This window comes from Ursus americanus, chromosome 12 (assembly GCF_024610735.1).
Source record: "Ursus americanus isolate L20-20 chromosome 12, mUrsAme1.1.p, whole genome shotgun sequence".
Classification (NCBI taxonomy): Eukaryota; Metazoa; Chordata; class Mammalia; order Carnivora; family Ursidae; genus Ursus; species Ursus americanus.
In genome coordinates this window covers 50,135,869-50,149,711 of record NC_142138.1, presented here as the reverse complement: position 1 = coordinate 50,149,711, position 13,843 = coordinate 50,135,869, and the positions used below count along the sequence as shown (strand labels likewise).

At 39.2% G+C, this 13,843-nt stretch overlaps 1 protein-coding gene across 4 annotated transcripts in view; it reads left to right on the top strand.

Moving 5' to 3' along the window:
• FRRS1 (ferric chelate reductase 1) overlaps window positions 1–13,843 on the top strand; it is a 58,166-nt gene that overhangs the window by 26,653 nt on the left and 17,670 nt on the right. For all 4 annotated transcript variants that reach the window (XR_015726360.1, XR_015726361.1, XM_087866120.1 and 1 more), the window contains 4 exons: window positions 233–380; window positions 7,518–7,631; window positions 8,974–9,086; window positions 11,451–11,537. Coding sequence is in view for 2 of the 4 variants with exons in the window: in XM_087866120.1 (XP_087722246.1) it covers window positions 233–380; window positions 7,518–7,631; window positions 8,974–9,086; window positions 11,451–11,537 (462 nt within the window). In the remaining 2 variants the exon portion in view is untranslated. The remainder of the gene's footprint in view (window positions 1–232; window positions 381–7,517; window positions 7,632–8,973; window positions 9,087–11,450; window positions 11,538–13,843) is intronic.

The window sequence follows — 13,843 nt, the reverse complement described above, 5'->3', positions numbered from 1 at the left end:
TCTGACTCTAAGTAAAAATAGTATTTTTGCCAAGTGGGATAAAGACAAATAAATTAGAAGAAAATGTTTCTTGTACTCCTCAGAGAGGAAGTGGGAAAACAGTGATACAGCAGACAAAACATGCACCAAGGATCTTAGGGAAAGGAAATCGAGCGGGTCAGGATTTTGATCATATTTTATTTTTAGCAAATCTGTGGAAAGTGCTGAGGAGACCCATTGTGTATGTTTGTAGGGTGCTCTTGAGGATCTGGCTTGGAGGCTGGTGGATGGTGTTATGCAGTGTTCTTTCAGAAGAAACATTACCCTTCCCGGGGTTAAGAATAGATTTGATCTAAACACAAGCTACTACATATTTCTAGCAGATGGTGCAGCTGACGATGGTACGTATATTGATGAAAACTATCTTTTCAAATTTTTTCCTCTCTTTTCTTCCCTATTCCACCTTTCCTGGAGAGACTACTATAATTGCTCACTTTTTAAGATGCACACTTCTGGGTAAAGAGTTATCAAAACCCTTTTCCATTTTGCCTGACAGTTTGACTTTGGATGACCTTCTCGTTTTGTTTTCCGGGAAACTAGATAAAAGTAGTGTCAACTATGTTATAAGGTGACATGCTTATGATAAAAATGACTTCTGGCTGGTGAACTGCATTTGGACCAGGAAGAACTATAAATACCTAGTAAGAAGCCATATCTTTGGGCTTCCCTAAGTGGTGTGACATTGGCAGATCTCTGGCAGGGATCCTGTAAGCAGTGACTGTAGGGTTGTCGCAAGAGATATTGGCTTTTGCAAGATAACCTGTCCAATGTGAATCTCATCTCCGTGAACCTGAGCTTTCTCCAGGGAGGTGGAGGAGGGGTAGAGAGAATAGCTCCTGGCCAGCTGAATAAAGTGCTACAAGATCTCCCATCGAAGGAAAATGCCTCTAAATGCCCTGCAGCTGTGCTTGTCTCTGTCCTACATCTCTCTAAGTGAATCTGATGCCAGGTACAGCCCACGGAAGTTTTATGAGTTTGAATATTTACATTATCCTTTTTTTTTTTTTAAAGAATATTTCCTTTATCCTTAAGAAAACTGCCCTGGTGGGTATCGCAACACATATTAATAAGGATTATTAGATTTTGTTTAAGGTCTTGGCTGATGATGTTTTGAAGAACTACAGGAAATGCCAAGGTAGTTTGTCGTGACTCATCTCTTGGGAGACAATACTGCCCCCAAACTTTGAGAATATAGCCATCTTTGAAAATGGTGAGAAGCTGGGCATATGGAATGGAAAGTTAGGGGGCGAGGTAAAGGAAGAGGAGGAGCAAAAATGTGGTGTAGGCAAACTTGTGAAAAGCCTTTGCATATTCTATCCTGTGGTTCTGGTTTTATGCTATAGGTAAAGGGGAGGTGATCGTTTTGAAGCAGTAAAGTATCTACTCAGTGTTATGAGAAAATTTAGGAATATTTGTAGATTTAGTGGTAGGTGATATGTGTAGTTATCTTAGCCAAATCATGTAGTCTTGTTTGCACCAGCAACAGCAAATACAGCTTAAAAATCATTTCTTGGTTAAGTGATAATAATGAAGAAAAACTACTCTGTGTTTACTGAGTGCCTGGCCGAGTGCTGTAGTTAGATCCTTCATTTTTATCCTCAGAAAAATTACATTAGATACGTACTCTTATTATCCCTGTTTCATCCGGGAGGAAACAGAGGCTTAGGAGTGGTTGAGAAATTTGCCCAGATGAGTCTGTGGTAGAGCTGGGATTTGAACCCAAACTCTTTGCCCTCAGAGCCTAAGTAGTCAACACTTCTGAACATGGAAAATGTAGGAATTGAATTTTTAATGAGGAAAAGGGTCAAATATGTGTGTTTTTAGACGGATGCCACTCAAGTACAGGTAACTGTATTTGTTGGCACTGTAGCTGTCACGTACTGTGGATAACATATATGTCATGTCTCACAGAGGCTTTGTAAGTAGACATCATATTGCCCATTTAAGAGAAGGAAACTGGAACCTGGAAAGGCTAAGTAACTTTTTCCAAATCAAACAAGTGGCAGAGTCAGAAATTACACCCCAGGCTGTTCTGCTTACAGAAGCCGTGCCCTTTCCATCATACCAAACTGCTTCCTTTGCTGCCGGTATGGTACAGGTGCTCCATCATGAAGGACTATTGAGGAAAATGGATGTCTTCAGTTGCTAGGGGATTTAACAGTTTGCATTTATACTTTAAAAACCTTGATACTGAGGGGGTCTGGGGGGCTCAGTTGGTTATGCATCTGCCTTCAGCTCAGGTCATAATCTCAGGGTCCTGGGATGGAGCCCTGCATCGGGCTCCCTGATGATTCTGCTTCTCCCCCGCCCCGCTCATGTTCTCTCTCTCACAAATACATAAATAAATAACATCTTTAAAAGAAAAACTTGATACTTAAAAAATTTACACTTTTTTTTTAAAAGATTTTATTTATTTATTTGACAGAGAGAGACAGCCAGCGAGAGAGGGAACACAAGCAGGGGGAGTGGGAGAGGAAGAAGCAGCCTCCCAGCAGAGGAGCCTGATGCGGGGCTCGATCCCAGAATGCCGGGATCATGCCCTGAGCCGAAGGCAGACGCCTAACGACTGAGCCACCCAGGCGCCCCTAAAAATTTTACACTTTAAAAGAAAAGCAATTTCATTTGAGTGGATGAATTCTATTATATAATAAATTGTGTGTGGGGGGGTGTATGACAGTGCCAAAAATTTCTTCTTGGGTCAGCACTGTAGAAATTGGAATCTCTTTTCTGATAGAAACAATATTTCAAGTGGTAGTTCCAATATTTCCCCAGAAAAAACCTAGTTCATGGATAATGTAGGTACAGAGTGGAGCATTGTTGTATCTCCCTGTCCTGCTGGTGTTGCTAATGCTAATGGTGTATTGGGGGGCATCTCTTTCTTGTGGCCTCAACCAACCTGCTCAGAACCACTTGGAGTGACTCCTGAAAATGTAGATTCCTGAACTCCAGTTTAGACCCACTGAATCGTTGATGCTTGGAATCTGCATTTTTAACAAGCATCCCAGATGATTGTTTTGTATACTGTGGTTTGATAACTTACTACTCCAGGACAAGGTTCTCCCAAATAAGGTGTGTATATTGTAAGGCAGTCCAGGGGATACAAGGACAACACTAGAACCTTCTATTTAGATTTATTTTATCTCATCTCGTCTCAAAAATTTCTATTTTAATATATTTTACAGTGTTCATAATGCATTAAAACAATAGTACATAAATATGGTTATTAACTAAAGTATACATATATGGGGGACACAGACTAATTTTTTTAAACTGGTGGAGTGCAAAGCAGAAAAGCAAAACAAAACCTAAACAACAACAACAACAACAACAAAACCCAACGCCCACAAAACCCCCAAACCTAGACATTACTGCTTCAGGGAATAAACCTTCCAGTACCCTTGTATTGTAGAACAAAGTACAATTGCCACATAAATCATTCTCTTTTCTGTTATCTAGTTATATGTATGTGAAGCATTTATAAATTGCACTCTGCTTAAAAGCATTGAGGCTCTGTGAGGTTGAAACCATTTTTCAAAGCAATCATAAAATCTCTGTAACCCATATAAAATGTAAAAGGTACCCAATTGCAGTAAAATCCATTTAAAACCTTTTTCTAATGCTGTCCCCCCCCCCCCCCCCGAATGCTGACATTGTCCTATCATGAGATAAGCAGTCATGGGAAATGATAGAACTCACTTGGGTGAATAAGTAATTCACAATTAGGAAATCCACCAATTTAAATAATTAACAAATTGGAGACCTTGTTATCGTATGACCAGTTATTTTAACAATTTAGGAATACCACATGTCAGGTAATACCATAGAGCCTTGTACTAAACATGAAGTCAATCTGCCTTCGAGCAGAAATCCAAGATTATAATGGAGCCATACAAAGAAATCCCCAAATTATAATGGACTTCTGCTTTAATGAAGGGTAAGTTCTTGGTTAGCCTGTGGGTCTGCAGTGAATCAGAATTTAAAAACACTTTCTTCCAACTTGCCTCTCAGGCTATTGGGAATGTGGTCTGGTTTTCACCACCACAACTCTGCTAATTCAGTATAATTCCCTATGATAGTTATTGTCTCTTTCCTCTTGACTCTATTCTCTAGGTATCCATTACATAAAACTTGTCTTGTTTTCTGCTTTCCCTGATCCTCTCTGTTATAAACAAGCCATGATACAATAGTATTTGTGAAGCGAATAACCAGGTGTCCTAACACCATTTTTTGAATAGTTCATTTTATCTCTGCTGCTTCAGAAGCCAAACATCTGTCAGTAAATCAAACTATTTTTAGTTTATTCTTCCATTACTCCATTACTGTACCAGTTGAAACTACTGTTGCTTTATAGTAGGTTATGAATTTTGATAGAGCATGATTTCCCCTCCTGGCCCCCGTTTTCAGGAATTCTTGCCTCTTTGTTGTGTTTCTCTTCTTCTAGATAAAACTTTAGAAATGATTGTCAGATTCCATTAAAAATCCTATTGGGGTTGTGACTGGAACTGCAATGAAATTTTAGATTAATTTGGGGAATAATTGACATCTTTGCAATAGTGAGTCTTTCTATCCAAGAGAATATTGGATATTCCATTGATTAAAATCTGGTGGTTTTCTTCATGTCTTCATAGAGGCTCTTATGTTTTTTTGTTACTTTGTTTCTATGTTTTTTATAGATTTCTTTTTCTTTTTTAATTTTTATTTATTTATTTGACAGAGAGAGAGGCAGCGAGAGAGGGAACACAAGCAGGGGGAGTGGGAGAGGGAGAAGCAGGCTTCCCGCTGAGCAGGGAGCCTGACTCGGGGCTCGATCCCAGGACCCTGGGATCATGACCCGAGCTGAAGGCAGATGCTTAACGACTGAGTTTCTAATACAAACTATTGTGAATGGGATTATTTTTCTTACATTTTCTAAATTTGTTGGTGTATTGGAACGTTACTGATTTTTGAGTGTTTATCTTGAACTTGGCCATCTGGTTTGCTAGTTGATTATTTTGGATTTTCTAGATAAACATCGTATCTTATGCCAATAACAACAAGGTTCAATTGCCCTCATTTTTTCCTTGTTTCATTGCATTGTTTACTTCTCCCAGAAAAACGTGGACTGGAAGTGGTGATGTGGCCTGCATTCTTGTCTTGTTCCTGATTTTGATGGGAAAGCTGCTGATATTCAGTGTTGTGTCATGTTTATTGTATTTTTTTGGTGGGTGTCTTTTATGGTGTTTAGGAAATGATCTTTTCCTAACTTTACAGAGTTCGTGACATGAACATGTGCAGAATTTCATCTGGTGTCTTTCAGGCAGCAATTGAGATAATATTTTATTACTTTTATAGACCTCAGAGTGGTGAATTATCCTCACTTTCTTGGGATAAACTTTGCCTGGCTATGTTTTATAGCTCTCTTAATGCACAGTTGATTTGAATCACTAATATTTTATTTAAACTTTGTATCTATATTCATAATTGATTTTGGTCTATGGTTGTGGGATTGTGTGAGTGTGCGTGTGTGTGTGCCTGCCTAATTTTTGGTTTCAGTATTATGCTAATCTCATAGAATGAACCCTGGGAGAGCTTAAATAAATAAGAATTTTTAAGGTTAAAAAAATTTTTTAAATTGTATGATAGAACTCATCCACATAATAACTGTCGGAACCTTTAGGGATAGAAATATTCGACTAATTAAAAAAATTCTTCTACCATTATTACTCTCCAAGAGTTTACTTCTTTGGTGAAGTTTTATAATTCTAGATTTTTCTAGAAATGCATTCATTTCATTTAGATTTTGAAATATTTTTGGCTTACTTAAAGTTGTATGTAACATTTTCTTATAACTTTAAAGAGTATCTTCTATATCAGCAGCTGTGTCCCCCTTTTTATTTCTGATACTGTTTGTGTTCTTTCTTTTTATTTTGTGGTTGGACTTGCCAAAAACTCAGTCGATTGACCTTTTATCAACTTCATTTTTTGACTTATTAATTTGTTAATTTCTACCTTTATTTTTAATCAGTCTCCCTCTCTGGTTTCCTGGGTTATATTTTGTTGTTGTAAACACCTCTTGAATTAAATGATGACTTCAATACTTTAAGTCTTTTTTTTTTTTAATGGAAATGTTTTTTAAATGATAAAAACTTCTTTTGAATAGTACCTTGATTGCATCACGTGTGTTTTGATATGAAGTGTCTTCATTGTTATTCATTTTAAAGAAGACTTGTGATTTAAATTTTGATTTCCTACTTAGCCCCAGGGTTATTTAGAAGAGTAGTTTTATAAATATCTACGTGGATCATTTTTTCCTAGCTTTTTGTTGTTCATTTTTAGTTTTGTTGCCTTTTGGATACATAATATAACCTGTATCTTGTATAATTATTTCTTTTTGGAAATTATTGAGATGTAGTCTGTAGTCTAGTATTTCGTTGGCGTAAAGATTCCTATATATCTGTTATATCAAATTTTTGGGGTGCCTGGGTGGCTCAGTTGGTTAAGTGTCTGCGTTTGGCTCAGGTCATGATCCCAGGGTTCTGGGATTGAGCCCTGCATCCGGCTCCCTGCTCAGCGGGGAGCCTGCTTCTCCCTCTCCTCCTGACCCTGCTCCCTGCTTGTTCTTTCTCTCTCAAATAAATAAAATCTTAAAAAATAAAATTTCTTAATTCTTTTTATTTTTTTACGCTTACGTTGTATTCTAAAAATAATGTATGTATGTTCCATGATTTAGTCTCCTAAAAATGGATATTTAGCTTGCTTAAAATTTTTTTTGGTCCAGCACAAAAAATCCACTTTTTGTAGACAGTCTTGTATATATATATCTTTGGGTAAAAGGGACATATTTCTGTAAGATATATCCCCAGAATGAATAACCACACATACATACTCACATACCAAACTAATTCTACACATCCACAGACTTAATCTTATACATAATAAATAATAACACATCCTCAATTTGTTTATACCACTGTTACTTGGGATTTTGATTTGTTAGTCAAAGCCAGTCCGAATTGGTCATATGCCAAATAATATAATATTGCATCAAAATGCTTTTGTTTGTCTTCTACCCACCCACTTTGTCCAAGTCCAATTTCTGTTAGTTTAGTCTAGGATTCCAAATTTTTAAAAGTATGTCGTATCTTTGAAGAATTATATTTTACATTTTCAGTGATTTTTTGATATTATCAGTGATCATTTTGACAGTGTTCGACTGGTCTCTTTCATACGACCCGCTCTTCCACTGTAGTGTCTCCAGTCTTTGTCCTCATTGTGATTTGTCCCTTGATTGGCTACATTATTTCTTTAACTTTTTTCAAGATGATTGTGTGTCCTTGTATATACATTTACATGGCTTGTGCATATGAATGGCATCTCTGATGATATTTATTGATTTTTATTACCTTAAGAAAGTTTGTTTCTTTGCCATGCCACTGTCTTTCCATTCTTTCTCTCCTGAGGAAGTAATTCTTCTTCATTTTCTTTTTTTGAAATTTCAGGTCGAATTTATAAGCATTCTCAGCAACCTTTGATTACATATGAAAAACATAATGTGACAGACTATCCAAAGAACGTGGGAGGATCCCGTTCTTTATTCCTTCTGAAAGCTCATGGTATGTTACGTGTGTGGTATTATTACTACTTTGTGTAGTAAATTTACCTGATGACTCAGTGCTGGCTGGATTAGGAATGGCGGTGGGCATAATTTACCAAATGTTCATACATCTTCTATGTTTAAATATTAACATTTGCAAGTAGCAGTGTCTATCTTAATGTTTGCTAATTTTTATTAAAAATGGAAAGTAGGGATAACTCAGTGGTTTTAACCCTGGCTGTACATTAAAATCACTAATGGAGCTTTTAAGACATCTATAATTTTTAAAGAGTGCCCTACTTATTTCTAACTGTAGCCAGAGTTGAGTATCTGGGTTAATCAATTTAATTTTTGTGAGACCTTAATTAGGCCATTTATTAAAATAAAGGCTTGTAATAGAAGAGTGTTTCGTGATTTTGATTGTTTAACAGTAGTTTGGTTTCAAAGAAACAGTTCTGTTGAAGAACTGATCAGTGTATAAGTATTTGAGGGTATACAGATTACTCAGTGCTGTACATATGATGATTTTAATCATGAAATGATTAAATGATTAAAATGATGAAATTAACCACGTTGGAGGAGCAGTAGCCTAAAATAAGGCTCTAACATTCCCTGGTTCTACAGATGAAAGTTGATTCCATTTGAAAAGTAGCCTGGTTTATTGAAAAGAAGAGATTTAAAAGTAGGGGAATAGTGTAGTGTGTACTTGTGTGTAGGGAATCTGTCCTTATTTGGTATATTTCCTTTATATTCTCCGGAGTTATTCCTTCCAGTAGAGTTTCAATAAATGTCATCATAGTTAAGCCTGAAAATAAGTTTATTATTGGTAATTTGCTTCTACTAGTAGCTCCAGTGTGATAGTAATTGGATTTCGCATGTAACCTGCCTATTTGGGTTTCATTGTTTTTGGAATGAGCAGTGAGAACTTGCTCACATACCCGCAGAAGGGCTGTGTTAGTGTCATGATTAAGAGCACAACTGCTGAAGCCAGACTGGGTTTGAATCCCAACTTTGAAACCTTAGGCAAGTTACTTAACTTCTCTCTTCCTTAGTTTCCCCATCCTGCAAAACTGGAATAATAATTATAACTACTGAATGGGATCGTTGTAAAGATCAATGAGAGTACTACACATAAAGAACTCAGGGACAATGCCTGGCACACGATAGGAGTGACGGAAGTGTTAGCTCTTAGAAGTAGTAGTGGTCGTGGTAAAAGCTGTGATATGTGGGGTGTTTTTAGGTTATGCTTACGTTCATTGAATGTATTTCATTAGTTGTTTTCCATGTTCTGAGCATTTGGCTTGGCCCTTTAAGAAACAGCTTGGTTTGTGATGTCAACCATTCTGTTTTCTCACCTGCAGGTGCCTTAATGTTTGTGGCATGGATGACTACCGTGAGCATAGGTGTGCTTGTTGCTCGGTTCTTCAAATCTGTTTGGTCAAAGGCTTTCTTTGGTCAAGCAGCTTGGTTTCAGGTAAGTGGGAGAAAAAGTTTAATGGCAATTTCCATATTATTTGAACGTTGCAACATGAAAGCATGTAATATGTGGGCTTCTTTTCCTTTTCTTTTTCTTTTTTTTTTTTTCTTTTGTGGTTATAGTTGTTGCAGTTGTGGAATCCTAATAATCCCTTCATTTTACCGTTTGGTTTCCTAACCAATTGAGAAAAGACATAAGATACTTGATGGTGATCAAAATAGAGACAGCTTTATGAGGGTCAGGTTGGATTGGAGAATGTCACAATGCCATGTGCCTCCCTTTGTAACATAGACTTTGGGACCCAAAAGATCTTGACTTACATGTCTGTTGACCAAGGGTAGAGCCTGCAAGAGCATTCATTCACTGCGCTCACTCAGTACAGATAGGTCAAGGAGGATGGTAGAGCCGAAGAAAGTAGTTGGGGTTAATGCATTTCTAAACAGGGGTCTGTTCTCTGGTTGATGCCAGTGAATGTTAGACCATCCCTGGCGCACGAATCAAGATCATCTATCTCCTCTGTGGACGGGAAGAGGAGCTACAAGTGTTTCTTTTCATGCTGCCCCTTTGCATGGGATGAGGAGGCAGACTCTTTTTTTTTTTTTTTAATGATTTTTTATTATATTATGTTAGTCACCATATAGTACATCCCCGGTTTCCGATGTAAGGCCTGATGATTCATTAGTTGTGTATAACACCCAGTGCACCATGCAGTATGTGCCCTCCTTACTACCCATCACCAGTCTGTCCCATTCCCCCAACCCCCTCCCCTCTGAGGCCCTCAGTTTGTTTCTCCTAGTCCATAGTCTCTCATGCTTCATTCCCCCTTCTGATTACCCCCCTTTCTTTATCCCTTTCTTCCCCTACTGATCATCCTAGTTCTTATGTTCCATAGATGAGAGAAATCATATGATAGTTGTCTTTCTCTGCTTGACTTATTTCGCTTAGCATTATCTCCTCCAGTGCCGTCCATGTTGCAGCAAATGTTGAGAACTTGTTCTTTCTGATAGCTGAGTAATATTCCATTGTATATATGGACCACAACTTCTTAATCCAGTCATCTGTTGAAGGGCATCTCAGCTCCTTCCACGATTTAGCTATTGTGGACATTGCTGCTATGAACATTGGGGGGCATATGGCCCTTCTCTTTACTACGTCTGTATCTTTGGGGTAAACACCCAGTAGTGCAATGGCTGGATCATAGGGTAGCTCAATTTTAAACTTTTTAAGGGACCTCCACACTGTTTTCCAGAGTGGCTGTACCAACTTGCATTCCCACCAACAATGTAGGAGGGATCCCCTTTCTCCACATCCTCTCCAACAATTGTTGTTTCTTGGAGGAGGCAGACTCTTAATAGAAAGACAAGAGTCAGTAAGCACCCCTGAAAACAAAACAAACCTCTCTTCCACGTGTCATGGAATTTAGATGTTGCACATACAGTGGAAGATCAATGAGTCTGTGTTGAGATAGAATGTACATGTCTGCTTTTGAGAAAATGCTGCTTGTTGATACAGTTTGACCTTTATAAGGGGTATTCTTAAAACTTTAGGTACATATACGTTTGTAGCCTTTAAGACTTACCTTATCTAACCTGGTTTCTCACTATTGGCTGGCAGGGTCGATCTGTTTTATATGTTCTCACTACTGCTATGTACCTTGCTTGCCTCTGTCTCTGCCTTTGATTTCTCTCTCTTTTTCTGTCTCTCTCTCTCTTATCTGCTCGTATGAATATTCCCAGTTGGAAAATTCTTTGTGTCTCCACTTTACCAGTTCAGTTCTCTACTGCCTTTAAAACTCTGATGTCTCTACATGTAGTGTGATTAATATAGAGTGATTACATGTCCTCCTTTCCCTGAGATAGTTTTTGTTTGCACCATTTATTCTAGCATACTCAATTAACAGTGTCATTCCACTCACATGATTTAGACAATGGATTGACATTTCATACATGTTTCTCTCATCTCCTCACTTGTGCGCTAAGCTCCTCGGGAGACAGTATTTTCTGTTTCCTTACTGTCTCATGATATCCGGTCAGCACTGTGCTTGGTGGTAGAACCTAATAAAGGAAGGAAACGAAGGATTTTTGGCAAGGAGGTGTGCTCCGTGTGTGAAATAGCCATTCCTGCTACTCTGTGCAGGTGAAGTCTTGGCAAATGCTTTTGAATGACGAGGGTGGCAGCTTAGAGTTTTCTTTACAATTCAGTTGTTTACTAAGTTTTTTTTAACTCACTGTGGATGGCGGTTAGATGTCCGTGGAATGCGTGCCTTCAGTGACTCCCACCCCGCGATCTCACAACAGTGCCGCCAGCTCCTTCCTCTTACCTGGTTAATTGTATTCTCATGGTGCCTTTTCACCTTTGCAGGCGCATCGGATGCTCATGGTCATGACCACCGCCCTTACCTCCATTGCTTTTGTGCTGCCTTTTGTCTACAGAAGAGGCTGGAGTTGGGTAAGTATCTCTTAAACAGGATGGTTTCATATAAATTCACTTTAATGTCAAGGAGGTTGCTGTTTCATTCTCGAATGAGAGGTTAAAAGATATTTCTGCGTGCATCTGTCTTTCCTTTTTTAATCATGTGGCAACTATTCCGTATGGATGGGGGTCGGGGATAGAGCGAGGATGTCATTGCAGATTACTTGGTAATGAAATATATTTGTCGGCTGCACCAGATGTTAGGGGTACTCTACATAGCTTGGGTGAGTTTTCTCACTACGGAGAGGTGAAAATTCACAGTGTGATATCTAAGGAACGTGAACCCTTGTAAGTGGTTTTCTCTAACTAGTACTGTGATTACCACTAAGCTAACGTCAGAGCGAAGATGTTTACTGGTGCGCTCACCGGTGTATCTGAAGCGCCCAGAGCAGGTTGTGTGTGTAGTAGGTCCTCAGGAAAGACTGAATGAACGAATAAGGCTTACTCAGAATAAGTGATGTAGCTAGGGTCAGAGCCTGTGCTTCCATGACACTGCTCCAGTTTTACAGCCAGTCAGAATTCGATCTCAAACTTTAGTATTGCAGTTCGGGCTGTTGCTATAAGGGCAAGATTGATGACTCTTGGGTCACTAGGAGACCTCCCTCCTGCTTTTTAGGTAGTTTCGGAATTGGTCACCATATTTTCTTAAAGGAAATGATGAAGATTTTCTGATACGAACCTAGACATCAGAACCTTATTTTATGCAGGTATTTGGGACAGGGGTGATGCTTATTTTGTAAGCTTTGTAGTTTGCAGTCTTTGCAGTTTATGAATCGGACCGTATGAAGGGGAGACTATAGTAGCTACATCACAGGCTTTTTGAGAATTGAGAGTTAATTAGCTGAAAGCACTTAGGAAAGTTTCCTGCACATTCTAAGCACATATGGGGATTTCTTTGCTGTTGTTACTGTGGTTTTATGAGATAGAGGCACTTTCCCTCTCCATGGTCCTGGTTATAATTTTATCCATATAGAACTGAGTCCATAGCCTGAATGTGTTTTTATAATGTTCTTTCATTTGCTTATTGCTCTTCTTGACCAAAGCTTCCCATCATGGCTGAGAAACCACTGTACCCTTGTTCTAGATCACAGATGTTAAAGCCTACCCAAACGTGGCAGTCAGTGACAACAGACTGTAATGTTCCCCCATCTAAACATGTCCCAGGTTAGAAGATCTCCTTAGTCCCATTCTGAAGTTTTTTAGTGGAATAATTGTGCTAAGTGGTCCCATCCAACCGTCTGAGAGAGGAGTGGAGCTGAAAGGGTTGAGCTACTTTGTTCATGTTTTTTCTCAGGTTATCCCTCCTTTCCGAACAGAGGAGCTAATATTGTAATGCAGTGTCTATATGGGTTATTCATTTAATCGACAATTATTGAGTGACTAAGGCTCTGTTAACCATTTGAGTTACCAGGAATCACATAGAACCTTTAGCTCAGGGAAACACAGAGTTCCTTTTTTTTTTTTTTTTTAAATTTTATTTATTAATTTGACAGAGAGAGAGACAGCCAGTGAGAGAGGGAACACAAGCAGGGGGAGTGGGAGAGGAAGAAGCAGGCTTTCAGCCAAGCAGGGAGCCTGATGTGGGGCTCGATCCCAGGACCCTAGGATCAGGCCCTGAGCCGAAGGCAGACACTTAGCAACTGAGCCACCCAGGCGCCCCTGAAACAGAGTTCTAAACAAAATTACCATCCAGGGCGGTGATTGCTTTTAACATGGGGGTCCCAACTAGTCCTAGGTGGGCCTTGCTGGTGTTGGTGATCATCTAACGTCCTGATGGGGGAGAGGCAGCACCCTGCATGGACTCCACCACAACCGTTTACACACTGTGCGGCATTGCACGCACCGCTTGATATCTCCAAGCCTCAGTTCCCCATGAAGGCGGGGTATTTTTTTTTTTTTTTAAAGAGTTTGTTTATTTATTTGACAGAGATAGAGACAGCCAGCGAGAGAGGGAACACAAGCAGGGGGAGTGGGAGAGGAAGAAGCAGGCTCATAGCGGAGGAGCCTGATGTGGGGCTCGATCCCATAACGCCGGGATCACGCCCTGAGCCGAAGGCAGACGCTTAACCGCTGTGCCACCCAGGCGCCCCAAGGCAGGGTATTGATAACTGTCCGGCCTTGCAGCGAGCATCAGTAATCATGCATATAAAGTACATGCCTGGTGTACAGTAGGTGCTCAGTGCATCGTGTCTGTTCTTATTAGTAAATGTTTAAAGCTACAGAAAAACACTAAGAAGACATCATCTGTGTGTATTATTTTTAATGTGAGGATTTAAACTGGT